The 27,111-nt window shown below is 46.8% G+C and overlaps 1 protein-coding gene across 1 annotated transcript in view; it reads right to left on the minus strand.

Moving 5' to 3' along the window:
- LOC137616316 (procollagen-lysine,2-oxoglutarate 5-dioxygenase 1-like) overlaps window positions 1–27,111 on the minus strand; it is a 201,984-nt gene that overhangs the window by 140,379 nt on the left and 34,494 nt on the right. Inside the window, exon 3 of the mRNA XM_068345964.1 lies at window positions 17,571–17,842. Within this exon, the coding sequence (XP_068202065.1) occupies window positions 17,571–17,842 (272 nt within the window). The remainder of the gene's footprint in view (window positions 1–17,570; window positions 17,843–27,111) is intronic.

A 27,111-nucleotide genomic window follows, 5' to 3' on the forward strand; every position in this document is an offset into this window, starting at 1 on the left:
TCTTCGCTCTCCCCTCGCACTAAAACGAACCTGAAAATTCACGTCTGCTTTTCTCCTCTGTAACAGTGTCAATATTTGAACATGAAAATTCTTGTTGCTTTGAGATTTTGTATATAAAGGAGAGTGTTCTTTAATAAACTAACTCAGTTGCTTTCACACTGCCTTTGAGTTCACAACCTTTCTCTCGGCACCGTCACATTGGTGGTCCCTCCTTTATACAGTATACAAAATCTCAAAGCAACAAGAATTTTCATGTTTAAATATTGACACTGTTAGAGAGGAGAAAAGCAGACATGAATTTTCAGGTTCGTTTTAGTGCGAGGGGAGAGCGAAGATACATGGACAAAATGAACTATGTACGATCGTGTGACACACGGTTGTTACAAACTGAAGTATTCCTTCAATACCCTGATGAGCCATAGGTCGTCAGAACTTAATATTTTTACCCTACAACATTAATATTCCTTTATGGAAGGGTTAGTGCTAGTATACACTAATTTTAACTCTAGAGATTAGAGGACTTCCACTCTAGTTTTCCACAAATAAGGAAATTCTAAATATTAATATAGAGGGAGGTCACAGCAATTGGCTGGACAGGAGGCACAGATATGTGTCTTTCCTATTTTCTTTCTAGCTTACTATCCTAAGCTATAATGGTAATGGTAATACCATTTTATATATATATATATATATATATATATATATATATATATATATATATATATATATATATAAATTTATCAAGTGTGATAAATCACCACATACTCATTTCATTTTCCTTTCTTTACAGGAGGAGACCAAGGGGAAATGAGAAGTGATGTACTGTAACCACAAGAGTAAGAACTTTTGTGGTCACACTATGCGCAGGTCTCATGCTGCCTGCTCAGTCGCAAACGAAACCTTGAGGTATTGGGACCCCAAGGACTGCAACGTCTGCTCGGCCTTGATGACCGAGGGTTTCGGTGATCCCAAGTTGACGGAGTCGAGGGACGCTGCGAGGGAAAAGCTTCGGAAATGGGTACGAGGGTTCCAGAAGAACTCTCCGGGACCATACCTTCCCAATGACATGATGAGAAGCATGCTGTTCCCGAAGGTAACAGCTAATGCCGTCGTACCCCAGGCATGACCCAGGCTTCCTTGCGTCCAGATCGTAGTTGAGGCCGACATCAACGAGGCTATGCAAGGCATGGACATCCATCAGGAGAGGATGTCTGAAGTGTCCATGGACACAGAAAAGGATCTCCTTTAAGAGGATCCTGAAGAAGAGGTGGTCCTACCACCCGGAGGAGACAAGGATCTCGACTCGACGGAAGCGGAGGAGCCCCCTCTGCCTGTGTCGGCATTCCAGCCGGCACCGTTTATGTCTTCAGCTCCTACCCCTCCATTAGACTCGCTGGGTCAAGCTGTTATGGCCTACTTTATATTGCTAATGGACGCTCTACGTAAAGAAATCGTAGATATGAAGAAGGAAATGACGAAGGAGTTCCGTGAAGCAACTCGGATCGTCACTTCCCGCGGGTCTTACAAGCGACCCAGAGTGAAGGACCTGCCACCCTGCTCCGAAACCAATCCTTGGAGGTATGCAGAGTTCATGCCAATTACCAACGGTAAACTCTACATTTCGGAGAAGATGGGAGCCGTCCACCTGGACGACATTGAATTTTAGCCAAACTTTGCGGCTTACCCGGAGTGTTTCATCCGGCTGAAGAGTGGGCCAGAGTCTAAAGAAGAGACGGAACCAAAGGAGGTCATGGTCTTCGACCACGACAAGGCACAGGCTCTCTTGACGAGTAGCCTAAAGAAGGCAGGGTATACCAACTCGAGAGTTTCTGCACTGAGCAAGAAACACCCTACTTTTCTTGCCACTTCTTCAAGAGCTTTCCCCTTCTCATCGAAAGCTCTTCAAAGTGTGCTAAAGGCTATTGATGCAGGCAAACCATGCCCTACGCTAGAGGAGTGTAGGCCATTGTCTCTGGCCTTGCCCACAGATGAGAAGGAATGGAAGGAGGTCCACCTAACCTTCTCAGTCTCGAAACTCGATGCGGACATCGCAGGACAGCAATTCAGCGAGAACCTCCCGAAGCTATCGCACTTTCTCCTGCAAAGAGAACAGGAGACAAAGGAGAGGCTAGCCGCTTCTCTTTCCCTCAAGAACTGCATGGAGATGTGTGCAGGCATTGCTAGCACCCCAGATATGTACACAGCCCTGGCTAAGATGCACATGGCCACCCTAGTCAAGGACTTGTACGCTTTCGTGAAGGCCAGGAGGGCCTGCAGAAAGTTTGTGTTTGCCAATGCAACGGTCAACCACGAACCCAGGAAGCTGATTACTTCCTGTATCTGGGGCAAGGACCTCTTCCCAAAGGAAGTGGTCCAAGAAGTAGTCGAGAAAGCCGCCACGGAGAATAGGAATCTTTTCCAAATGTGGGGCATTTCTTCAAAGAGAAAATCTTCCCCTGATGCTGGTCCTAAACCTAAGAGGAAGACAAAGAAGCCAAGACTACCTTCTCGGCCTGTACAACAACATCCCATGGTCACCATGACCACGATGCTCAAAGTGGTCGCTCAACCACAAACCACCTTCCAAGTGGTGCCTCAACAGCTGGTAGCCCAGTCACCAGCCTTCAACCCAGGTTTTGAGAGGCACACCACTACCTTCCTACCTTTCGCCCGAAAGGAAGAGGATCTAGACGGGGCTCCTCAAGAAACCCCTCAAGAGGCAGGGGAGGATGTGGTCAGGGTGGCAAACCCTCAGGACCATCCAAGCAATGAGATGCTCCAGGTAGGAGGGAGACTCCTCCACTTTCAGGATCGTTGGACCTTCGATCCTTGGGCCCACAGCCTAATCAAGAATGGACTAGGATGGAAATGGAACAAATCTTCACCTTCATTTCCTCAGTTCTCCCAGCACTCCACCCCCTTACTGGAAGAATATACCTTAGAACTCTTGAACAAAAAGGTTATAAGGAAAGCAAATAAAGATGAGAAAAAAAAACTCTGTGGCAGACCAAGTGAGGCAGTATCACCACTTCAAACTTTGCGTAACCCTAATGCTGATAAATACCCTAAATATTGATTAAGCTAAGTTCAGAAGCTTCTTATTCTACTAGATTTGAAGAAGTGGTTACTTCCAAGGCACACTTCAACTCTCCAACTTCCTGATGGATAAAATAGAAAAATTGTTGTCTCAGATTCAGAAAAATGCTGGATATTCAGGTTCATGTTTAGTACTTAAGACTACTTTAAGCATACTGACTAGAACAAAACTAATTGGTTGCCTGACCGTGTCTTAGATTTCAATTTGATATCTTGACCCGATAATTGAGCTTGAAGAACTCAAAGCATTCTATCACTCTAATTGATTTTACCAGTCAAAGGATCCAATAACTGGTGCTAAAGTTATTGGATCCTTTGAGCAGTCAGACAGTTCTACATTGGATCCCTCTCTCTGGTTATGGTTCAACTTTTCTTTGCCTACACATAGACCGAGTAGTCTGGCCTATTCTTTACACATTCTCCTATATCTTCATATACCTGACAACACTGTAATTATCAACAATTCTTCTTCACTCAAGGGGTTACCTGTTGCAATGCAATTATTCAGTGGCTACTTTCCTCTTGACACGGATAGAAGAGACTCATTAGCTATGGTAAGCAGCTCTTCTAGGAGAAGGACACTCCAAACTCAAACCATTGTTCTCTAGTTTAGGGTAGTGCAATGGCCTCTGTACTATGGTCTTCCACTGTCTGGGGTTAGAGTTCTCTTGCTTGTGCACTCAGGTACACTAATCTATCTTGTTTTGCTTCCTCTTGTTTTTTTTTAAGTTTTTATAGTTTATATATGAAAGCTTTATTTTAATATTGTTATTGTTCTTAAAACATTGTATTTTGATTGTTCATTACCTCTCTTGTAGTTTATTTATTTCCATGTTTCCCTTCCTCACTGGGCTATTTTTCCCTGTTGAAAGCCTTGGGCTTATAGCATCCTACTTTTCCAACTAAGGTTGTAGCTTAGCTTATAATAATAATAATAATAATAATAATAATAAAGGGATTTTGACGAAGGAAAAATCTATTTCTGGGGAGAGACCTGTGGCGCCCGGTGAAAAGTCCTTCTTGTATATCTTTTCTGATAAAACCTTCCAATTCTACCAGAGAAAAATAAAAGCATGGAATGCTGAGGTTACAACCCTCGCGCGAGCACCTTTTGGGTGTCGTGTATAAAGCAAAGGCGCGTGAAATCCACTATTCACAGGTTGTCTTCCATTTAGTTAATTCCTTCGTCAAAGGGATGGGCCGATACAAAGGCCCTAGACAAACCCCCAGCGCCACACCACCCACGCCACGACGCGAGCGCCATCTGAACAACATCCTTCTGTATTGGCCATGATGGCTTGGAAAGGAAAGGGTGGGATCGTGTAAAATAAAGGGGAAGGGTTTCACCGGGCGCCACAGGTCTCTCCCCAGAAATAGATTTTTCCTTCGTCAAAATCCCTTTTCTGGGTCGACCTGTGGCGCCCGGTGAAAATGTACCAGAGAATGCCTTCCAAGCCCAACAATAACTACTAATTTAATAAGGGGAGAGAAACAACACCATGTAAAGAAAATCATATATAATTAAGGTAAGTAGGCATAAAACATGAACTAGCCAAAGGGCATAGTGAAAGTAAGGTTAAACAAACATGATAACAGGGAAACCTCTGAGTATCAGAGGAAAACATGCAACAAAACTGACATGGCTAAGAATATCCCAACCTTATAACAACGGAAAACAATAATAGTTACAATCATATTAACCTAATATGTAATAAACTTAGGGCTAACGAACCACCAAGGAAGCGGCGTCGTGGTGCGAGTGGCGAATAGGAGGGAGAAGAGAAGAGATGGATGAAAGGAAGAACAAAAGATCAATGGGGAGAGATAAGGCTCCCAGCTGCAACCGTTGGGTATTTAAGAGCCTGTAAGTTCTTTAGATAGTGGCGTTTGAAGACCATAGGAGATTTCCAACCCGTGTACTTCTTAAGGTTATCAAAGTCCATATTCTGGAAATAGTTGATGGAGGTAGCTATCGATCGGATATCATGAGCATGGGGAAATGATCCTGGATTGGCTTGTTTAATGAAGTATAGGATCTGTTGCCTAATGCCACGTATGGAAATGGTACCTCCTTGTTCTCTGATAAACAAGGGGCCAGACGATCGGGTAGCAGTCCTGGCCAAAAAGGCCCTGAGAGTGGTGACCGGACATAGAGAAGTATCTTGGCGAAGAGGAATAATCTTCCAAGGGGACCACCTATTTTGGGGGTCCTCGTTCTTAGCTAGGAACAGGGCCTGTCTGGTGAAAGAAGTACCTCACCTGAAGGGAGGAAATCCATGTTCTCTGAGTTTCGTGAGAGAGCTGCTAGTTCTAAGATTCTGGAACCCGAGGCCAAAGCTGTTAGAAATAAAGTCTTCCTAAGAAGAGTGATATAAGAGCAGGATTCGTTGTCCGTGTCGGAGGCCAGTTTGAGGACATCATTTAGAGACCAAGAGACCTTTTGAGGACGAACCGAAGGTCGAAGCCTAGCACATGCTTTTGGAATAGATGAGAAATAAGACTCCGCCAGGTTAATGTTAAACCCAACCAGGAAGACTTTCCTCAGAGCTGACTTAATGGTGGTTATAGTGCTAGCTGCTAGGCCTTTGTCAAATATGGACCTAAAGAAGGAGATGGCTAAATTAGGAGTCATAACCGAATGGTCTGAAGTCCTTAAGAAATCCGCTAGTTTCTTAACCGCCGAATCATATTGGCGAATCGTTGAGTCCCTTTTGTCTGCTTCTATAAAGAGGACATTATCTGGGTCGATGTTTGCGTCCCTACGTGCCGCAAACTTCATGAAATCCACAAAGTTAGGGTTTTGGCTATCCTTGAGGAATCTGACACAGTCCGAGTTTGGACCACCTGGGTCAGTTTGGGGAATGGGATCCGGAAGGGACGGAGTTTCAACTCGAGGAGGAGAGGAAACCAACTGCTCTTTGGCCAGTGAGGTGCCACTAAAGCTACTGCCCCGTTGAAGGAGCGGAGTTTGTGCAAGACTTTCAGTAGAAGATTCACTGGAGGGAATAAGAAGATCTTCTGCCAATGGTTCCAATCCAGGGTTAATGCGTCCATGGCATAAGCCTGAGGGTCCAGGTTCGGTGACACATAACATGGGAGTTTGTGATTGAGTCGGGTCGCGAATAGATCTACCTGGAGACCTGGAACCAGCCTGAGTATCCACCGGAAGGAGTGCATGTCCAGGGACCACTCCGATTCCAGTGGGCTCGTCCTGGATAATGAGTCTGCTATCACATTCTGGACTCCTGCTAGGTGAGTTGCTGACAGGAACCAGTCTTTGTCGGCTGCCAAGGTGAAGATAGTGACCAGGATCTGATTCAGGTTGGGTGATTTGGACCCCCCCCCTGTTGAGGCAGTGGACTACGGCCGTGCTGTCTGAGACTACTCTGATGTGGGTCGACCTCGGAGGGGAGATTCTCTTCAGGGTCAAGAACACCGCCATGGCTTCGAGAACATTGATATGGAACTGTCTCATGGCGGGTGACCAAGAGCCCTGAAACATCTGATGTTGGGAGTAACCCCCCCAACCACTCAGAGACGCGTCGGTATGAATTGTCACTTGTGGAGAGGGGAACTGTAGAGGAACCAACTTGGAGAGGTTCCTCCGATCGGACCATGGTTGTAGTCTCATTTTCAAGACAGAGGGGATCTTCGAGGTCTTGTCTCTTAAAGGTATTGTCGCCCTCTTTCTCCAAACTCGATTGATGTCTTTGAGTTTGGCTTTTAATAGGAGATCGGTCAGTGAGGCAAACTGGAGTAGGCCGAGGATTCGTTCTAAAGCTCTTCTGGACACCTGTTTGTGTTTGAGAAAGTTCCTGACCTTGGAAGCTATCTCCCTCACCTTCTTGGGAGGAAGGGAGAGCTTGTGCTTTGAGAGGTCCCAACGGATGCCTAACCATTCGAAGAGGCTTGATGGTTGTAGGCGGGACTTCCGGAGGTTGACTTGGAAGCCCAGTTTGGCGAGAAAATGGAGTACCTTCGACGTAGCTCTGTTGCATTCCTGGTGCGACTGGGCCCAAATGAGCCAATCGTCCAGATAGGCGACGATTTGTATCCCTTGATGTCTGAGTTGCTCGAGCACCGTCTCCCCCAGTTTCGTGAATACCCTGGGGGCAATGCTGAGACCGAAGGGCATGACTTTGAATGCGAAGGCTCTCTTGCCGAGACGGAAGCCTAGGTAAGGAGAGAAGTTTCGAGCTACTGGGACATGATAATAGGCGTCGGTAAGATCGATAGAGGTGGTGACGGCCCCACGGGGAAGTAAGGTCCGTACCTGAGAGATAGTCAGCATACGGAACTTGTCGCAAAGGATGTAAGAGTTGAGCTTCGACAAGTCCAGAACTACCCTCAACGCCGACGAGTCTTTCTTCGGGACTGTAAACAGGCGGCCTTGGAATTTCAGGGATCGAACCCGCTTGATTGCTCTCTTCTTGAGTAACTCCGCCGTGTACTCTTCCAGGATGGGAGTGGGTCTCTGGAAGAAGGTCACCGGTGGAGGAGGGGATCCCTGTGACCATTTCCAACCCAAGCCCCTTGATATTATGCTGTGAGCCCATGGACTGAAGGTCCAATGGTCCCGGAAGTGATAAAGTCTCCCTCCTACCGGCATCACATCATTGGGAGGGAGTGAACTTAGGGCCCCTCCCTCCACGGGAACCCCTTGCTCTAGGCCCGGCGCGTTGGCGGAACTGTCCTCTACCTCTGAAACTCCCTCTTTGGTATCCACGAAAGGAACCGGAGGATTCGTAGGCAGGGTTGTATGCAGGTGAGGGCATCCAAGAGGGGTTGGGCTGTGTACCAGGGGGAGCAGCAAGGTAGACTACCTGCTGAGGAGGCGCCTGTTGTCGAGAAGTCGAGGCCGCGGAAGGCTGTGGGGACGAGGTACCCCGGGCCGCCTTGTAAGGACTAAACCTCTGCTTCTTCTTGAAGAACGTGTGTCTCTGGGGTTCGAACCTCTTTTTGGCTGAGAGACCCCACCTTACCTGCAAATTCTGGTTTGCCCTCGCTGCGTCCTGAAGAACCTTATCCACCTCGGTCTGAGGGAAGAGGGTCTTACCCCAGCAGGAGGACGCTATCAGTCTGTTCGGCTCATGCCTGATGGTGGCCTCCAACAGAACGAACTTCCTGCAACTAACCCGAGCTGACCAGAAGTCATGGAGATCTATTTGGTAGGATAGCAGCTGGTTCTTTGTGGCGACTCTGAACAGCGTTTCCTCTGGGTAAAGAGATGCTAGGGACTCCATGGAGGTGATGGATTGGAGGGACCTAGCAAGTCTAGTACGGGTCTCGAACTCAGTTTTGAGAAGACTCTCTATTAATCTGGGAAGCTTCTCAGAGAAAAGAGTAGAGGCACAGTCCGGGTCTAGTTTCCCCACCGTGAAGGTAGAAGCCGCAGCATCCCAGGCTGCCGAGGTACCCGGAATAAGCAAAGAGGTGGGGTCCGTCTCCTTGAGAGCCGGCATGGAAGAGCCTTCCTTGATGGCCTGTATAGTCAGCTCTGTGACTTTGTCTATGAGTGGCAAAGAGATGGAGGCCGCTGTCGTAAAAATAGTGTAGGAACCTTTGTGTGGGGTGAGCTTGGAGTTAATACACCCCCACTCTGATAGTGTTCTGGCCCAGATAGCCTGGGCCTGCTCTTTCGGAAATATGACCGTTTCCTTCGGTACCTTGTCCATACGGACCAATGCATGTTCCTTTAACCGTACAAAACCATTGAACGGGAATGCTAGGCCCGGGGGATAGAACTCCAGGTCCTCTAGAGGGCGGGTGCCCATGCCCTCTAGAGTTAGGGAACCATCTACGAATGGAGCATGCAAGGCAAATCGCCAAGGATTGTTTTTATCGAAGGGCGGCAGCTTCGATGCGTCTGGGGCAGAAGGGGGAGGAAACTGAGTTCCGGCCCGGATCAGAGTAGCCATGATGTTGAACTTGATCCCTGACCAATCCTTTGATCAGTTGGATGGGGAGGAGATCAGCCCAGGGTACCTGAAAGTCACCCGTTGGTTTTTTCTTGGATTTGGTAGACTTAGACTTCTTAGGAGTAGTGGTTTTACGAGGAGCAATATGAATATCAGGAGCTGTCGAGGGTCCGGGGACCGGTGACGTTGATACTGGCAAAGCTGAAGTCTTATAAGTTCGAAGTGGCTTCACCTTGGGTCGTACGGAGGCAGAGGGATCCCGAGAAGCCTTAGAGTTATCAAAACCTAGAAAGGAAGAGGTAGGAGAGGGAGTAGGAGAGAAAAGGGTTTCCACCAACTCGGCACCACTTACCTGCTCGTCCCTGGGTTCTACGTCTATATCCAGACCCGCCATGTCCATCGGTACGAGGGGTTCGTCCTCCACGGAAATGGTAGCCCTGACTTCTTCAATTAAAGGGGCAGCAAGGTCAGGGGAGACTGCAGCAGTAGTCGAGCCTGGGAAGAGACGGGAGGCCATGTCCCCATCGAGGAGATAGGGTGCGCCAGACGGGGCATTCCTGCCAAAGCCCGACACCCACGGACGAAGAGTAGCCCTTGCTGAACGAAGAGAGACATCATCGGCCTGTAAGATTTGCAGTGATTAGTGATGGAGGAGGGGGTTTGCCCTCCCAAATATACTGTGTATATCATATTCATGTCTATATTAGTGTCTGCCAACGAGAAATAAGGAACAAAGGGAAAACCCACTTACATCATCATTCAGCAGAACTGACGACAGCTCATAACAGAGCGAGCACAAATCCGGGAACCAAACTGGGTATTGGGCCTGTCCCGGTTCCTGGATAAAGGGAATGGAGCAGTGAGCATGAGACCGGCAGAGGTCATGCCCAACGGGGTCGCTGAACGAGGCAGGGCATCCTTCAGCAGTACAACGGGCGTTCTGTAAAAGAAAGGAGACATGAGTCTGGTGTTGCTTGAAACTCTGATAAGGGATAAAAAACCTATTATTTTAGAGTTCCGGCACTCACTGAATTCCCTAAGCACCCATATTGCATTGACCAAACAACCGAATATTAACTTTAAGTTGATACCGCACCATACCATTGTTGGCACTTTAACATTCAATTGTCTGTATATTTGTAATGCACCCAATGTCTGTTAATGACATAAGGATAATTAACTTAAAGCAATCCGCCGACCTCCAAGGGTCGGGGAAGCAGTGACATGCCCTTAAAATAAATATAAACACCAGCCTTAGCTAAAGGCAAGGCAAATATAAGTGTGAAGTGTATGGGCGACCTCCGGTGAAGCCGGAGCTCCGGTGAGGCCGGAGCGTAATGAAATGTCCTGAATAAAGGAGCCCTAGCTAATTAGCTAAGGCAACTATAAGTGTGAAGTGTTTGGGCGACCAAACCCTGAATAATTCAATTGTGGCTAATAATTCAATTGTGAAAGATAAAAAGCTAAGCCGCAGCTAAAGTCTAAAGCTTAGATTACTGTATAGTAAAGCATATTTACGATCTCCGGTGAGGCCGGAGGGAGAAGAAAGGTCCTGAATAATTATTGTGAATAACAAACACAGTTGTAATAACAAAGGCTATTGTGGATATGGCCGTGGCCTGAGACCGGAGTAAGGGCCACCGGAGGGTCGTATCTAAACAATATGAAGCCCGTCCCATGTAGTAAACAATATAAATATAACAATAGAACGAAAGTTATTGAGAATCCCTCATGGCGGAGTATAACTCAAGGCGGAGTGGAAAACATTCATAACTACTCCCGAGCCGTAACGGGGAGAGGACGAAACACGGACCAAAATAACGCTAACAATTGAAAAGTCACGAAAAATAAATAACTCGTAAGTTATCATCCACCCAGAGGGGGAGAGGTGAGGGAGGGAGAACCCGCTGAACGCACAAAACGGAAAACGGGAAATCCGCTCCCCCACCGGAGCTAAGAAAGAAAACGAGAGAAAGGGGTAACTCGTGACTGCGAACAGAAAACGGGGACCCCAAGCTCTCGCTCTCTTAAACACAAAAACAGGACTAAAAAACACACAACACTATTATAAACGTATAAAATAAACCTGTACATCCATAAAACACTACGATCGAAGAATAGCAACTGCTAAAACTTAAAATAAATAGCACAGTCGAGTGACGAACGCCTTGGAGGGGCGGGTACTAAACAAATACAAAGCTAAATCGCTATCTCGCTCGTAGGCTGGACTTACTAGCAAAAAGTACAATGAGCATAAAAACACAAAAAAATAAAAATAAAAATAATAACGGTTCTAAAGGCATAAGGCCAGGGACTTAACCAAGAACCTAAGTGACAGAGTACTAAACGGGCAGACAAAGATGAATTCCCAAACAAGTGAACAAACAATGGCCGCCATGAAAGGCCAGACGGGAATAATAAAACAGACTATACTGGATATAAAACAAAAGCCCGGTACAATAAAACACTGTCAAAACAAACTATGGTACTTAACATTGGAATGTGTGAAGATGGAGCTTCGGACATGACAAAATAAATCCACGATTGATAAAAAAGACCGAGAGCACAACAAAACAATTCAACACTTTGGATTCCAAAAAGAAGGATGATGTTCAGATGGCGCTCGCGTCGTGGCGTGGGTGGTGTGGCGCTGGGGGTTTGTCTAGGGCCTTTGTATCGGCCCATCCCTTTGACGAAGGAATTAACTAAATGGAAGTCAACCTGTGAATAGTGGATTTCACGCGCCTTTGCTTTATACACGACACCCAAAAGGTGCTTGCGCGAGGGTTGTAACCTCAGCATTCCATGCTTTTATTTTTTTCTGGTATAATTGGAAGGTTTTATCAGAAAAGATATACAAGAAGGACTTTTCACCGGGCGCCACAGGTCGACCCAGAAATAATAATAATAATAATCGTCGTCGTCAGCGCCCACTCATGTCCGAGTATTGGGTTCTGTCGTTAGCCATCAGCCTCCTATCTTTGGGGTGGGTGCTTATGTTTGATGTGGCTGTTAAGTCCTAGTCTGTGGTGGAAGAGTCGTGGAAGTGTTCACAAGGGAGGGTAGGTGGTGGGCGGGGCTGTTCTAATCGCTCTCTCCTTCTTCTCCTCCTAGTCTCCTCATTTTGTCTCCTCCTCTCCTCGAAGTCCACGGTGCCATGGTGTACTATACTCCTCCAGGTTTTCCTGTCCCTGGCTGTTTCTTCCCATGAGGAAGGATCGATGTCAGTTAGAGCCAGGGTGCGCTTTAGTTGATCTTTATAGCGCATTTTCGGGGCTCCTCATGGTCTGGTGCCCTGGGTCAGTTCTCCGTAGAATATCTTCTTTGGGAGCCTATGCACGTGTCCTATCCAGCGGAGGCGGTGGTGGATGATGGTGGCCTCCACGCTGGTCAGCGAGGCACGTTCTAAGACTTCAATGTTGGTGGTGTGGCTCTCCCAGGGGATTTTCAAGATCTGCCTCAGTTTCATTTGTTGGAAGCGTTCTAGGTTTTTAATATCGCTTCTATATCATGTTTCACATGCATACAGGAGCGTGGAGAGGACTACTGCCCTGAACACCATTATTTTGGTGGTCATTGTCAGTGCGTGGTTGTTAAATACACGGCAGTTGAGTCGGCCAAAGGCGGAGTGGGCTGCCCTGATCCTGTTCTCCAGGTCCTTTTTGCTTGTGGGAGCTGATGTTAGGATGCTCCCTAAGTAGAACTGGTCCACCTGTTCTAATGGTTGGTCATTCACTGTGGTATTGAAGTTTGGGAGCATCAGTCCTGGTGGATGTTGGACGAGGGTCTTGGTTTTGTCTGTGTTGACTTGCATCCCAAAACGTTCGTAGGCAGAGTTGTATGCATCAGATAACGACTGCAGGTCCTCTGCCGTCTGACCTGGGGTGGCATTGTCGTCAGCATACTGCAGTTCTCGCACTGCACACAAGGTGGTCTTGGTTCTGGCGCGGAGTCTAGCGAGGTTGAAAACGCCTCCATCCATGCGGAAACGTAGGTCGACTGAGGGTGTGTCTGGGGGAATCTTGTTAAGCATTGCTGCGGTGTATAGCGAGAAACACGTTGGGGCCAGAACACAGCCCTGCTTCAGGCCGCCATTGATGGGGAATGGGCCTGAAAGAGAGTTCTGGTGGCAGACTCTCCCAACCATTCCATCATGGAGGGCACGCACCAGCTTGACAAAATCGGGTGGGCAGCCATGTCTTTTGAGGAGAGCCCACATGGCAGGTCGAGGTACTTTGTCGAAGGCCTTTTTCAAATCCCAGAAGATGAACATTATGGGCTGTTGTTGTTCGAGGTTCTTCTCTTGTAGTTGTCGCACGCAGAAGATCATGTCTATGGTCCCGCGGGAAGGTCGAAAGCTGCACTGGGACTCTGGCAGGACATCTTCTGCGAGAATAAGGAGGCAGTCAAGGAGAATCTGAGCGAAAATCTTACTCGCGATGCTTAGTAGTGATATTCCCCGGTAGTTGTTACAGTTCTCCCTGTCTCCCTTCTTGAAGATGGTAATGATGTTTGCATCGCGGAAGTCACTGGGGAGGGTCTTGGTCTCCCATATTTTCAGTATAAGGAGCATCAAACGGTTCCTCAACCCGGGGCCACCGTGAGTGAGGAGCTCCAACGGGATGTTGTCTGGCCCTGGGGCTTTGCCGGGCTTCATGCGCTGCAGGGCCTTGTTGAAGTCCTGGATGGAGGGTGGTAGTGCCATCCAGTGATGGACGGGATGCTGCGGGGTCATTCGCAGGAGGTCGTCTGGGGTGTCTGCTTGGTCATTGAGGAGGTTCTCAAAGTGAGACCTCCACCTGGCCAGGATGCCCTCGCTGTCGGTGATAGTCGTGGCCCCATCCGCGTCCTTCAGGCCGCCCACTGATGACCGTGTGGGACCGAATATTTCCTTTGTTGCTGCATAGAGGCTGCGCAGGTCACATTGGTCAGTGAAACTCTGTATTTCTGCAGCTTTTCTTTGCCACCAGGTGTTCTGGGGTTCACGGATCCCTCTTTGGCAACCAGCTTCAGCCACCTTGTGAGCACATTTGTTAGCTGCTGTTGGTTGGTTTTCCAAAGTCAGGCGTGCTTGTCGTTTGGTTTCAATGAGAAGAGAGATGGTAGCATCATTCTCATCGAACCAATCCTGCCGTTTCTTGGTGGTATAGCCTAGTGTTTCCTAGGGCCATGGGGTTTCTGAGGGTGGTCCAGTGGTGCTCAACAGTGGCCTGACCCACGGGGTCTACGGGGTCTGCGAGGTGTCGTTCGCAGGCCTCCTTGTAGTTCTGTGCCACCTGTGGGTTGTGGAGCTTGCTACAATCAAAGCGTTGGTGTGGTACGCTGTCAGGTGCCCTTCTGAGTGGTCGTAGGGTCGTCACGGAGAGTCGGGAGATGAGGAGTCTGTGGTCCATCCAGCAGTCGTCCGCTCCGGGCATGGATCGGGTGATGCGGACGTCTCCTCGGTCTCTGGCTCAGGTCAGGACGTAGTCCAGGGTGTGCCAGTGTTTAGACCGTGGGTGTCTCCATGTGGTCTTTTGTCGCTTTGGTAACTGGAAGATGGTGTTGGTTACCACAAGTTGGTGTTCTGCACACAGACTCAGTAGGAGTTGGCCATTGGCGTTGCAATTTCCAATGCCATGGCGGCCGATGATTCCCACCCACAGGCGATGGTCTTTGCCTATTCGGGCATTAAAGTCGCCAAGCACAACGAGCTTGTCATTGGCGGGCACTGCCTGGATGGTGCGGTCGAGCTGGGTGTAGAAGGCAGCTTTGTCATCATCGGTTGAGGTCATAGTCGGGGCGTAGACAGAGATCAGGGTGAGGTGTCTGTCCCGCGTGATGGGGATGCGGACAGTCATCAGGCGCTCACTGATGGCCTTGGGAGCGAGGTTGTGCTGCTGCACTAGCTGGGAACGGATGGCGAAGCCGACACCGTGGATGCGAGGCTCCTCTAGGGCCTTGCTTTTCCAGAAGATGGTGTAGCCTGTTCCAGCTTCCCTGATGTTGCCCTCTTCGGGTAGTCTGGTCTCGCTAAGAGCCGCCACATCAACATTGAAGCGGGCTAGCTCCTTGCAGACGAGGGCTGTACGTCGTTCCGGGCGGTTGGTGTTCATCACGTCTTGGAGGGTGCGGATGTTCCACGCACCTAAGGTTAATAATTTTTTCTTGTTGTTTAGACCGCATTAGTGGGATGTCCGCCAGCCGCGGTGAGCTGACCAGACGGGTTTGCCGTGTCCGATGTTTAACCCACCTTTTCTAGGGGCCTCCCCATGTGGGGTGGGCTGCGGTGTCCTCAATAGGCCAGCCCAGTCAAGGGTCCAGCTGCTGAATTCTGGTGTCACGGCACCGTCACCAGAGAGCGACTGAATCTTAGACTCGCCGCCTGAGTGCAGTCGTGGGCTAAGGGCTTCCAGCTATCCAGGCCTGCCCCCTTCACCCACGGTGCTGTCGCCTCAGGACTTGGTGGTGGTGATGATGATGATGATGGTGAGAAAGAGATGAAGAAGGGTGGAGGAAATGACAGAATGCCAGTAGCTGGGTATATTGTTTTGGGTGGTCGTGGCTTTGCAACGGCCACGCACACACACTTGGCCCACATCGTTTTCACCGCGGCTCAAGACATATGAGACATGCGGCTTCTCCGATGTTGGGTGCATCGGGCTGCCGGGTTCTTGTTATGTCAAGGGCCGCCTTGTTGCCTGCCCGACAGGCATTGCCCTCTTCCGCCGGCATTGGGAAGCTCCGCCGTTGGGGTCTTGTTTGGTTTGATTTTGGAGTTTTCCTTCTCCTAGCCTTTGCCTATCTGAAATAAAGGAGAAGGCCTATAGGGGTCCAGTCTTAGTCTGGTCTCTCAGAACTGGCCTTAGCGGTATGGTTGAGCCTGCCAGGGTGGATAAACTACCCCACCGCCATTGCCCAGCCCATCATTGAGAAGACACTCAAGCTAAACCTTTTATTTTGATTATCATTAGCGTCCACATTCAAATTGCAATTGTTTCTGAAGGTGTCTGGTAACCAGACAACTTTATAATAATGTTAGAAAAAACAGGCTACCAGACAACTTCACACTAAACAGGCTAATCTTATCATGGGTGACATTGAGCCATAACCTTTTGTTCTGATAGCCTTATACATGAAAAAATCTATTAAGGAAACCCAATTTGAATCGTAAATGTATTGTACGTCTAGTACAAAAGTAATCATAAAAAAACCCGTAAAAACTGGCAAACTATTGTACACACTCCTTTTGGAATTTTGCCAGAGGCTTAAATGCCAAAGTGCTTCATAATCTGTAACATGCAAATGATTGGGGCACCCTGCTCTTACCACCTGTCAATAACCAACTATCTTATTAATTAGTTCGGCAGCTATTACAGTTCTATAGAAGACATTTCTGTATTTTAAATAACTTACATTTCTATAACTAGTAAAAATACAAGTTACTTCAACATTGGTTATTTCTATTTCAATAGCGATATACATTAGCTTAGTGAAATTTCTTCCGATATCCAATAAGAGAGAGAGAGAGAGAGAGAGAGAGAGAGAGAGAGAGAGAGAGAGAGAGAGAGAGAGAGAGAGAGAGAGAGAGAGAGAGAGAGTTCTATTTCCTATTTAAAGGTCAGGAGACAATTAGCTTTGAGGACATTAGCATGATGACTATAGGTACTAGGTTGGCCAGGGCACCAGCCGCCCGTTGAGATACTACCGCCAGAGAGTTACAGGGTCCTTTGACTGGCCAGACAGTACTACATTGGATCCTTCTCTATGGTTACGGTTCTTTCCCTTTGCCTACACATACACCGAATAATCTGGCCTATTCTTTAAAGATTCTTCTCTGTCCTCATACACCTGACAACACTGAGTATACCAAACAATTCTTCTTCACCCAAGGGGTTAACTACTTCACTGTAATTGTTCAGTAGCTACTTTCCTCTTGGTAAGGGTAGAAGAGACTCTTTAGCTATGGTAAGCAGCTCTTCTAGGAGAAGGACACTCCAAAATCAAACCTTTGTTCTCTAGTCTTGGGTAGTGCCATAGACTCTGTACAATGGTCTTCCACTGTCTTGGATTAGAGTTCTCTTGCTTGAGGGTACACTCGGGCACACTATTCTATCTAAGTTCTCTTCTTGTTTTGTTAAAGTATTTATAATTTATATAAGAATTATTTATTTTAATGTTGTTACTTTCCTTAAAATATTTTATTTTTCCTTGTTTCGTTTCCTCACTGGGCTATTTTCCCTGTTGGGGCCCCTGGGCTTATAGCATTCTGCTTTTCCAACTAGGGTTGTAGCTTAGCTATTAATAATAATAATAATAATAATAATAATAATAATAATAATACGTAATAATAAGAGTAAGATTCACTTAAATAATAGTTTCAGGTACAGTAATGTATATAGAATGAAAATGTTGAAGTAAATTGAACAGCTGGCTGTAATGTTGGACAGTGCCCATGTCAAGCCCAAAGGGCCAGGCACTAAAAAAAAAAGAAAAAAAAAAATAAATAAATAACTGATCAAGAACCGTACACTTCTAACAAGCACAGAATAATACAGCACAACAGAAACAACTAACCTTTCAGTACATGATGGCATGAGTCATCCTTTTGACATGACAACATACTGGATGTTAGAATTTGCTCCACTATCTCCTGAATCTGTTCTAACAGTCCTTGGTGATGAAAGTTCAATAATTGATGTTTCAATGCATAACGAGTATGTCGTCTCAAGATTTTCAAACTTTGTTTTATTGCTACTTCTCCCCCCTTTAGAAGTCGATATTGAAATAAACTAGTTTCTGCGTCAGTTAAAAATATTTGGAAAGACTTACTTTTCACACTTGCCAATCTGAAAAAAATATACAAATTTTAACAGATATTTATAACACCATATCAAAATTATCTAATCCATAAACAAAGCTTACTGATTTGCTTATAAAATACGTTCTAGTTGTAACTTTAGTACAGCCATACAAAATTTCACTTGACCAAATATGACAAATTTGGAAATAATTTGTATTTTTCCTAACTATACAAACCTACAACTCTTTACAACGTAGATATATTTCGGCGATAGCTGAAACTAGCCTAAGCTTTTTTGCGAAGTACAGTACAACTACCCTCCGCTAATTAGCAGAGGGGGGAGTGTGGTAGACCAACCACTCTGCTCACACCAGCACTAGTAAATTAACGTTACTTTTCCAATGAGGCCGGACTTCCTGGGGGAAGGTGATGGTGGGACCAGTACAGTATGTGTAAAGAGCTCCAGGTTTGTATAGTTAGGGAAAATGCTAATTATTTCCAGATTTTTCATTTGTTCCGGCACTATATACAAACCATTATGCTCTTTACAGTGAAGACTCATTCTTAGGTGGGTGGAAGTCCAAAAAAAACAACTCGCTGATGACTGTCCCAGGGTATTGCTTTGCATAAGCTGTTTACAGGCGCCCTGTCACGTTGTTAATCCTGAGAGTTAATGGCCCGGGGAATTTGTGCTAAGCTAAGGTATAATAATTTAGCAATGTGACTTGACCAGGTAAGCACAAACTTGTAGCCAAACTCCACACTTAACCTAGACATTGCCCGACTCCACCTCGCTTGGAGATTGGGGACAATGATACCCACTTGCAGTTAGAGGAGGTCAGCTTGCAGAGTTCCTCGAATGCTGAAACCCCAAGAGAGGGGAGAATGAAATAGGAAGTGGACAGCCACTAACACATTCGTTCTAGTCTTAGTCACGGGTAACATTTGCCCTTGACTAACTGCTACTTGTCCTAGGGAGCTGGGGTGTTATTTACCACATTTTGTGCAGCCACCACAGGTCCTATCAAAAAAAGTATCTAGGTTCCTGAAGGTTATGTCTTGCAGGTAGTGGGTTGCAAACATGGTTTGACGTTTCCACATGCCCGCTTGTAGCACCAGTGTAAAAGAAAAATTATATTTGAACGCCAGGATGTGCCGACACCCCTGACGTCTTGAGCTAAGGGTCGACGGTTGGAAGAGTTAGAGCCTGGTTGTAGGGCTTGTTTAATCTCTTGCCTATTCCAGGAAGAGATTGTGCTCTTTGCCGTCTTCCTCTTGACCCTTCCTGTGCTCCTGAAGAGCCTTCTGATCTAAGGGAGACCTCTGAAAGTTCTTTCAAGATATTTCCTCAATGCCCTTACAGGGCAGAGTAACAACTGATCTGGGTCATCTGTTACGAAAATAAGACTCTCAATCTGAGAAGGCCAGAATCTAGTATCTGCTACAGTCAGATATTGAGTCTTGGCTACAAACTCAGGGATGAAACCGATTGTCAATTGCCCCCATTCCTTTGAATGAGCAATGTTGTATGACAGACCATCTAGCTCACTGACTCTCTTTGCAAAGACCAGAGCTAACAGGATAACCGTCTTCAATATCAAGTCACGAACCGATCTTTTCTGGAGAAGTTCATAAAGCGCTACTTTCAAAGAATGTAACACTTGCACTACATTCCAAGGAGGAGGTCCGACTTCCAAGTGGGGCAGGTGCACTCAGTTCCAGATTACGATAGGCAGTTCTATCAAGGAGAAAATGTTAACTCCGCTAAGTCTGAAAGCGAGGATCAAGGCTGAGCAATAGTCTTTCACCACTGAGACCGAGCAGTTTTTCCTCCCTGAGGTACTACAAAAACCTCGCTATCGTTGGAATAGTGGCACTGAGAGGAGTGATACACCGTCCACAATAGCAACGTTAAAAGACGAACCACTTTGCCTGATATATGGCGGCAGAAGAATCCTGAAGTATCCTACCATTATTTATGCAACCTGTCTCGAAAAGCCCCTCGTTGTGAGGACCTGCTAGATAACCTTCAAGCATGAAGTCAAAGCATTAGAATTGAGGTGGAAGATCTTCTTGTGTGATTGCCTAAGTAAAACGTGAAGTTGAGGGAGCTCTCTCGGTGCCTCTATGAGTAGATGAAGGAGGTAAGGGAACAATTCCGCATATTAGCACAACGGAGCTATTAGGGTCATCGGGAGGTCGTGCGGTGCTTCCTTACTAGGGAGAAGGGGGGAAACTCGTATACTTCTGGTTTGTCTCACTGATTTTGGAAGGTGTCTTGCCAGAATGCCTGGGATCTGGTACTGGAGAGAAGTACACCGGAAGTTTCCGGTTTAGAGACATCACGAACAGGTCAATAGTCTGAACCCTACAAAATCAAAAACTCTGTTGTCTATCTGTTTTTTTAAAAGACTAATTGGATCCTACTATCTGAGTCTTCCTTATAAGATTGTCCGCCAGCACATTTTTCTTGCCTGGGATGAAACAGGCTGTTACGGCTACCGAGCAGTCTTCTGTCCAACTATTGTCTGTCATTCTCATATGTCCTGCCGATGTTCATTTCTTTTTCTTACATGTTGTTAGAATATCCTCTACTTTAGTTTAGCCTTCCTTAAGACTTAGAATATAGCTATTTACAACTTAAAGAGCTAAGAACATAGCTATTCACAACTCATAGAGTTATAGAAAAAATAATGATGGGATTAACACTGAGAGACAAAAAGAGTAACACAGATACAAGAGCAAACTAAAGTAGAGGATATTATGACATATAAGAAAAATAAATGGACATGGGCAGGACATATAGTGAGAGTGACAGATAATAGATGGGCATTAAGAATAACAGATTGGGTCCCTAGAGATTGCAAAAGAAGACAATGGATTGACAAACTAAGAAAATTTTGTGGGTATAGACTGGCATAGAAACATCATAAATAGATGCGATTAGAAGGATATGTCTAAGGCCTTTGTTCTGCAGTGGACCAGTAATGGCTGATGATGATAAACATGATCATCATCATCATTATTTTATATTATATTATATATATATATATATATATATATATATATATATATATATATATATATATATATATATATATATACACACACATATATATATATATATATATATATATATAAATATATATATATATATACATATATATATATATATATATATATATATATATATATATATATATATATATATATATATATATATATATATATATATATATATATAAAGGATTTTGAGCGAAGCGAAAAATCTATTTTTGGGTGAGATAGCCATGACGTCCTGATGGAAGGATCCTTTTAGGTAGCTTCCTTGGGTATATTAACTACTAAGATATTCCCAGAGAATTTAAACACAGGTTATCACAGAATTCTAACTTCTGGAGCGAGTATCCTAAAGGTTTCCCTTTAAGACATCGTATATCAACAGGGGACGCATGTATTAACACGCCACATAGCTATCTGCACCCCATATAGAGTTAACACTTCGATATGGAGGGGCGGAGAATAACTGGGGAGCCGTTCCACAGCTATACTCGTCCGTGGCTACTTTTGGTACTCGAAACGTAAACAAACGGGCGCCATTGCTAAATGACGTCACGTCCGTCCTCATCCTGATGCCAGCTGCTTGCCAATCACCATGATACAGCAGGACAGGGTGGGGCCTGAAAGGCTGGACTAGAGTAGCAGGGAGGGTCCATCAGGACGTCATGGCTATCTCACCCAAAAATAGATTTTTCGCTTCGCTCAAAATCCGTTTTTTGGGCTCAAGCCATGACATCCTGATGGAAAAGTACCAGAGAATCAATGTATCGTGGTAGATTTCCCCTTATAGAGTAAGTGCCAAGGGCTTTGAATAAGGTAAGCATAGTGACCTCGATAGAGGTTCCGTGGGGATGCAACTTCCTGCCCCCCCTGGCAGAGAAGTCCCAACGGTCCATGCCGAAGATCAAAGTGGTCATCGAAGGGCTACCCACCTTGCGGAGAGAACATGAAGAACTCGGAGACAAGACAGAATGGTCAATATTCATGTAGGAACATTCTCAATAACAGAAAAGTGGTGGTTAGGCACTATATTTCATAGCTAGAGAACGGTCTGGTCTCGAAGATATGGCGCAAGTAAGTATTCAATTAGGAATATTACACAGCATAGGTGAGTATATAATATGGATAGAACCTATTATTCTTCATTATTTCAAAAGAAAGGGGATAATGAAACTATGACAACCATGTATTTCATAGTATGAGTAGGAGCGGAGAGAGACGCACAAGTAATAAAATAGAAATTTTATTTCACAATTGCAGGATATAGTAAAAATAAATGCAATAAAGGATGTAAAGTTAATTTACAAATAAATTATAATGTACATAGTAATGAAAAGACTTCGCTCTTGAATCTGAAAGAAAATTTCAAATTATTAGAAGGCACAGGTTCCATAGGAACGTCAGTCTTTAATAAGGAAAAAAACACATCATGCTCTAGGCATGCGGCACTCATGTGACGACTATGACATTTCACCTTGTAAAGAACAGTCTATGAAAAACACTAAGTGTCCATGAAATCACTACGTATCACACGAGGGTCAACATAGGCACCCGAAGAGTTAAAGTCCCAAGTAACTCACTGTTCTATGCAGAGTTAATTGCAGGTTTCATAACACTACTTGCGGCTACCACGAAATGTTTGACTTCATGCACTTGCTTCGCGTAGTGCTTGAAGAAAACACGCGAAGATTTCCAACCTGTGAAACTCTTGAGGCTTTTGAAATCCATGCTCTGGAAAAAATTCAATTCAGAGACGATGCGACTTTTCTAGGATCGTGACCTGCGGGTGTACTGTCAGGATCCGCTCTGCGAATGAAGTAGGTGATTTTCGCTCTTAGTTGTTTCAGTGACAGGTCGCTACCCGATGTTTCTCCTTTGAAGAGTTGGCCTCCACCAAAGTCAGAAGTTCTACGAAGATAGACCTTGAGGCTCTCTACCGGACATAGAGAGGCATCTTCTTTCAGGGGGCAGATTCTCCAAGGGCCCCATCTCTTGGTGGGTAGTTCATTTTTCGCGAGAAACGTCGGATCAGGGAAGAGGGTAAGGTCTCCTGAGTCTGTAAACAGGATGTGACCCTCGTCTCTTGATAATGCCACTATTTCGCTGACTCGGGCTCCTGAGGTAAGAGCAAAAAGAAATATAACTTTTTGAGTCAGATCCTTGAGAGGGCACGAATCGTTGTCCAAGTTGGAGGCAAAATGGAGCACCTTGTCCAGGGACCAGGAGATAGGATTTGGCGGAGGTGCTGGGCGTGGACGAGCGCATGCCTTCGGCAGTTTATTGAAGATGTCGCTGGACAGATCAATCTGGAAGGCGTACAGTAGTGGTCTAGTCAAGGCCGATTTGCAGGTAGAAATCGTGTTGGCTGCTAAGCCCTGTCCATGAATGTGAATGAAGAAGGACATGCAAAATTCGATGGTGATTTCCGAAGGATTTTTTGCCTTGACGAATGAGACCCACTTTCTCCAGGATGATTCGTATTGCCGTCGTGTGGATTCGGTCTTGTATTCCTCGAGGAAGTCTAGACTTTTCTTCGAGATCCCAAACCTTTTCTTCGCGGCTAGGGAGAAAAAATCATGAGATGAAGGTCCCTGAGTTTCGATGATGAAGCGAAGACAGTCGACTTCTGTACTTGCTGGGAGAGAACTGGGTCCGGGAGAGGGATCAGCGTGGGCTGTAGCTCCAGGACCAGGGGGTACCAATTGCTCCGGGGCCACTTGGGAGCCACTAGGGCCGCTGTCCCTTTGAAGGTTCTCAGCTTGGAGAGGACTTTCAGCAGAAGGTTGGTGGGAGGGAACAGGTAGATCCTGGACCATCTGTTCCAATCCAGTGACATGGCGTCCACTGCTTCTGCCTTGGGGTCCTCGTACGGGGCCACATAACGAGGAAGTTGATTGTTGTCGCTCGTTGCGAAGAGATCGATCTGAAGTTCCGGGACTTGGTGAGAGATGAAGGAGAAGGATCTTGCGTCTAAAGACCATTCCGACTCTATCGGGCTTGTCTGAGATAGAGCGTTCGCCGTCACGTTGCGGAATCCTTGTAGGTGAACTGCAGACAGGTGCCATATCTTTTTCTCTGCCAAGCGGAAGATTGGGAGAAGCACCTGATTTATCTGGGGCGATCTCGAGCCCTGACGATTGAGATATCGGACTACCACCGAGTTGTCCATGGTCAGACGAATGTGGATCGAGGGAGGTGGAGAGAGTTTCTTCAGAGTGAGAAGGACCGCCATGGCCTCCAAGATGTTGATGTGAAACGTCTTGAATAGGGGAGACCATGTACCTTGAGCCTGTTGTTGGTGGGAGTGACCTCCCCAACCCTCCAACGAAGCGTCTGTGTGGATGTTGAGTGATGGAGGTGGATGTTGAAGAGGGATGGACCTTTTCAGGGCCTTTGCTTCCGACCACGGCTTTAAGAGTAACCGAAGTCTGTTTGGGAGCCGTCTCTTGAGGTCTCTTCGAGCGATGGATGCAGAACGTCTCCAGACTCCCGCGGCATCCTTTAGCTGTGCACGCAGCACTGGGTTTGTCACTGAGGCGAACTGTAGAGAGCCTAGAACTCGTTCCTGCTGACGTCTTGAGATCTGTTTGGATTTCAGCAGTTTTTTGACAGACCCTGCTATTTCTTTCCTTTTCTTCTGGGGAATGGAAAGGCGGTGTGACTGAAGATTCCACTGGATTCCTAACCATTGGAACTTCTGAGCTGGAGAGAGGCGAGATTTCTTTCTGTTTATCTTGAATCCCAGGTGTTCCAGAAACTGGGTGACTTTGTTGCAGGATCTTAAACAATCTTCGGGCGATGTAGCCCAGACCAGCCAGTCGTCGAGGTAGGCCATCACCTGGACGCCGCGGAAGCGGAGCTGTTGAACGATGGCGTCTGCCAGCTTTGTGAAGATCCGTGGGGCCACATTGAGGCCGAAGGGCATGGCCCTGAAAGCGTAGCTTTTCCTTTGGAGTCGAAATCCTATGTAGGAGGAAGCGTGGTGGTTCATTGGAACGTGCTAGTAGGCATCCGCCAGGTCTATGGAGACCGTGTAGAAACCTTGAGGCAGAAGGGTCCTTATCTGTTGAAGAGTCAGCATCTTGAACTTGTTGTTCGCTATGAACTTGTTGAGGGGGGATAAGTCTAGAATGACTCTGAGTTTGTCGGAGTCCTTCTTGGGGACGCAAAACAGTCTCCCTTGGAACCTGGTTGACTTTACCCTCCTTATCACCTTCTTGTTCAAGAGTTCTAGGACATATTCTTCCAGAAGGGGGGTTGACTGTTGGAAGAATTGCTGGAAGGTTGGGGGTGGTTGAGTCCAGCTCCAGCCTAGACCCTTGTTGACGATGCTGTGTGCCCAGGGATCGAAGGTCCAACGATCCTGGAATTGGCGGAGTCTTCCTCCCACCGGAAGCACTTCATTGCTTCTGGTTTCCCGAGGGCTTACTACCTCGGCCGCTAGCTTCCTTTCCTCCTCTGCCTCTGGAGGGACGGCGAGATGCATCTCTGCCTGCACCTCTGTTTGAGACTCTACCTTTGGGACGAAAGGTAGTTGACTGCTGCTCAAATGCAGGGGTGAAGACCGGCGACTGTGACAAGACCGGTTGGGTGACCAATTGAAAGGTCTGTTGTGGCTGAGCTGCCACTTGGGGAGTAGCGGATCCCGGAAACTGCCGTCTCTGTTGACGTTGCTGGGGTTTCGGCTTTGTGGGTTTCCTCTTAGGTTGAGGGCCGTCGTCCTGAGAGGATTTCCTTTTCTTCGACATGCCCCATTTGTGGAGAAGGTTCCTGTTCTCCGTGGCGGCCTTGTCGGTGATCTCTTTCACTAGGGAGGAGGGAAAGAGGTGTTTACCCCAGATGTTGGAGGAAATCAGCCTCCGGGGTTCGTGTCTCACTGTAGCACTTGAGAACACGAATTCACGACAGGCTCTACGAGCCTTCATGAAGCTGTGCAGATCCTTTACTACGGTCGCCAGATGTGTTTTGGCGAGGACCATGTAGTAGTCAGGGACCCTAGTGTCACCGGCCATGACTTCGAGCTGTACTTGGAGGGACATAGATGCGGCGAGCCTTTCCTTCGTATCATGTTCCCGACGAAGGAGATGATCGTTAAGTTTTGGGAGGTCCTCGTTAAACTGACGACCAGCGACGTCAGGCTCTAGTTTCCCCACTACAAATGTTGACTGGACGTCTTTCCAGTGTCTAACATCAGGGGGAGTGGTCAGGGAGAAGGGTCTGCACTCCTCCAGTGCAGGGCAAGGTTTTCCTTCTTCCACTGCCTTATGCACAGCAGTGAAGGCCTTTTCCAAAAAGGGGAAGGTCGCATCGTCTGGTGCGACGTAAGTCGGGTGCTTTTTGCTAAGCGCCGGTAGTTTAGAGCAGGTGAAGCCCCTACTTTTCACCGTATTGGCTAACATAGCCTGGGACTTCGGGAGATCGAACACGATAACCTCCTTTGGTTCGGTCTCTTCTTTAGAGGCAGGTTCAGACCTAATTCGGACGTAACAGTCCGGGTAAGCCTCAAAGTTTGGGAAGAATTCCACTTCTTCCAGCGCGATCGAGCCGACCTTTTCGCTAATAAAGATCTTGCCCGTGGTGATCGGCATATGCTCGGCATACCTCCAGGGGTTAGTATCCGAGCATGCAGGGAGGTCCTTAACCGAAATCCTTTTCGGTTGCTTCGAACTTCCCATGTTGGACCTGAAAAACTCGTGCGTCTCGCGGAGGTTCTTATCCATGAGAGCCTCAAGCATCTTGAAGATCTCCTGGGTGTTGGATGGGGTAGGATCCGGGGTAGCGGATGTAGAAGGGAGTGATACATCCGTCAGTGTAGGAGTTGGTGTGGGGGTGGATGTTGGAGCGACCTCCTGCTCCGACTCAGGGTATTCCACCTGATCTTCCTCATAGTCCAGTTCGTCGCCCATGAGGTTCCTCTCCGTGTTCTCCGACACTTCCGACATACGTTCCACGTTGTCGGAGTCCAAACAGCACTCATGCATGGACTGAGCCATGACCACATCCGGTTCCACCACTATCTGGACGGTGGGAATCTGATCTTTAAGGACCACTGAGTCTGGTGATGCCTTCGGGAAAAGCAAGGCCCTCAAATCTTCGGTGGCGAGATACGGTTTGGTGGCGTTCTTCTGGAAGCCACGCACCCACTTGCGTAGCTTCTCTCGAGCAGTGTCCCTTACCTCCGCTGAAGGAGGATCGTTGAACGCTTCGACCAGACGGTTCTTGCAGACTGTACAGTGCTGCGGGTCCCAGAATTTC

The sequence above is a fragment of the Palaemon carinicauda genome, chromosome 22 (genome assembly GCF_036898095.1).
Source record: "Palaemon carinicauda isolate YSFRI2023 chromosome 22, ASM3689809v2, whole genome shotgun sequence".
Lineage (NCBI taxonomy): Eukaryota > Metazoa > Arthropoda > Malacostraca > Decapoda > Palaemonidae > Palaemon > Palaemon carinicauda.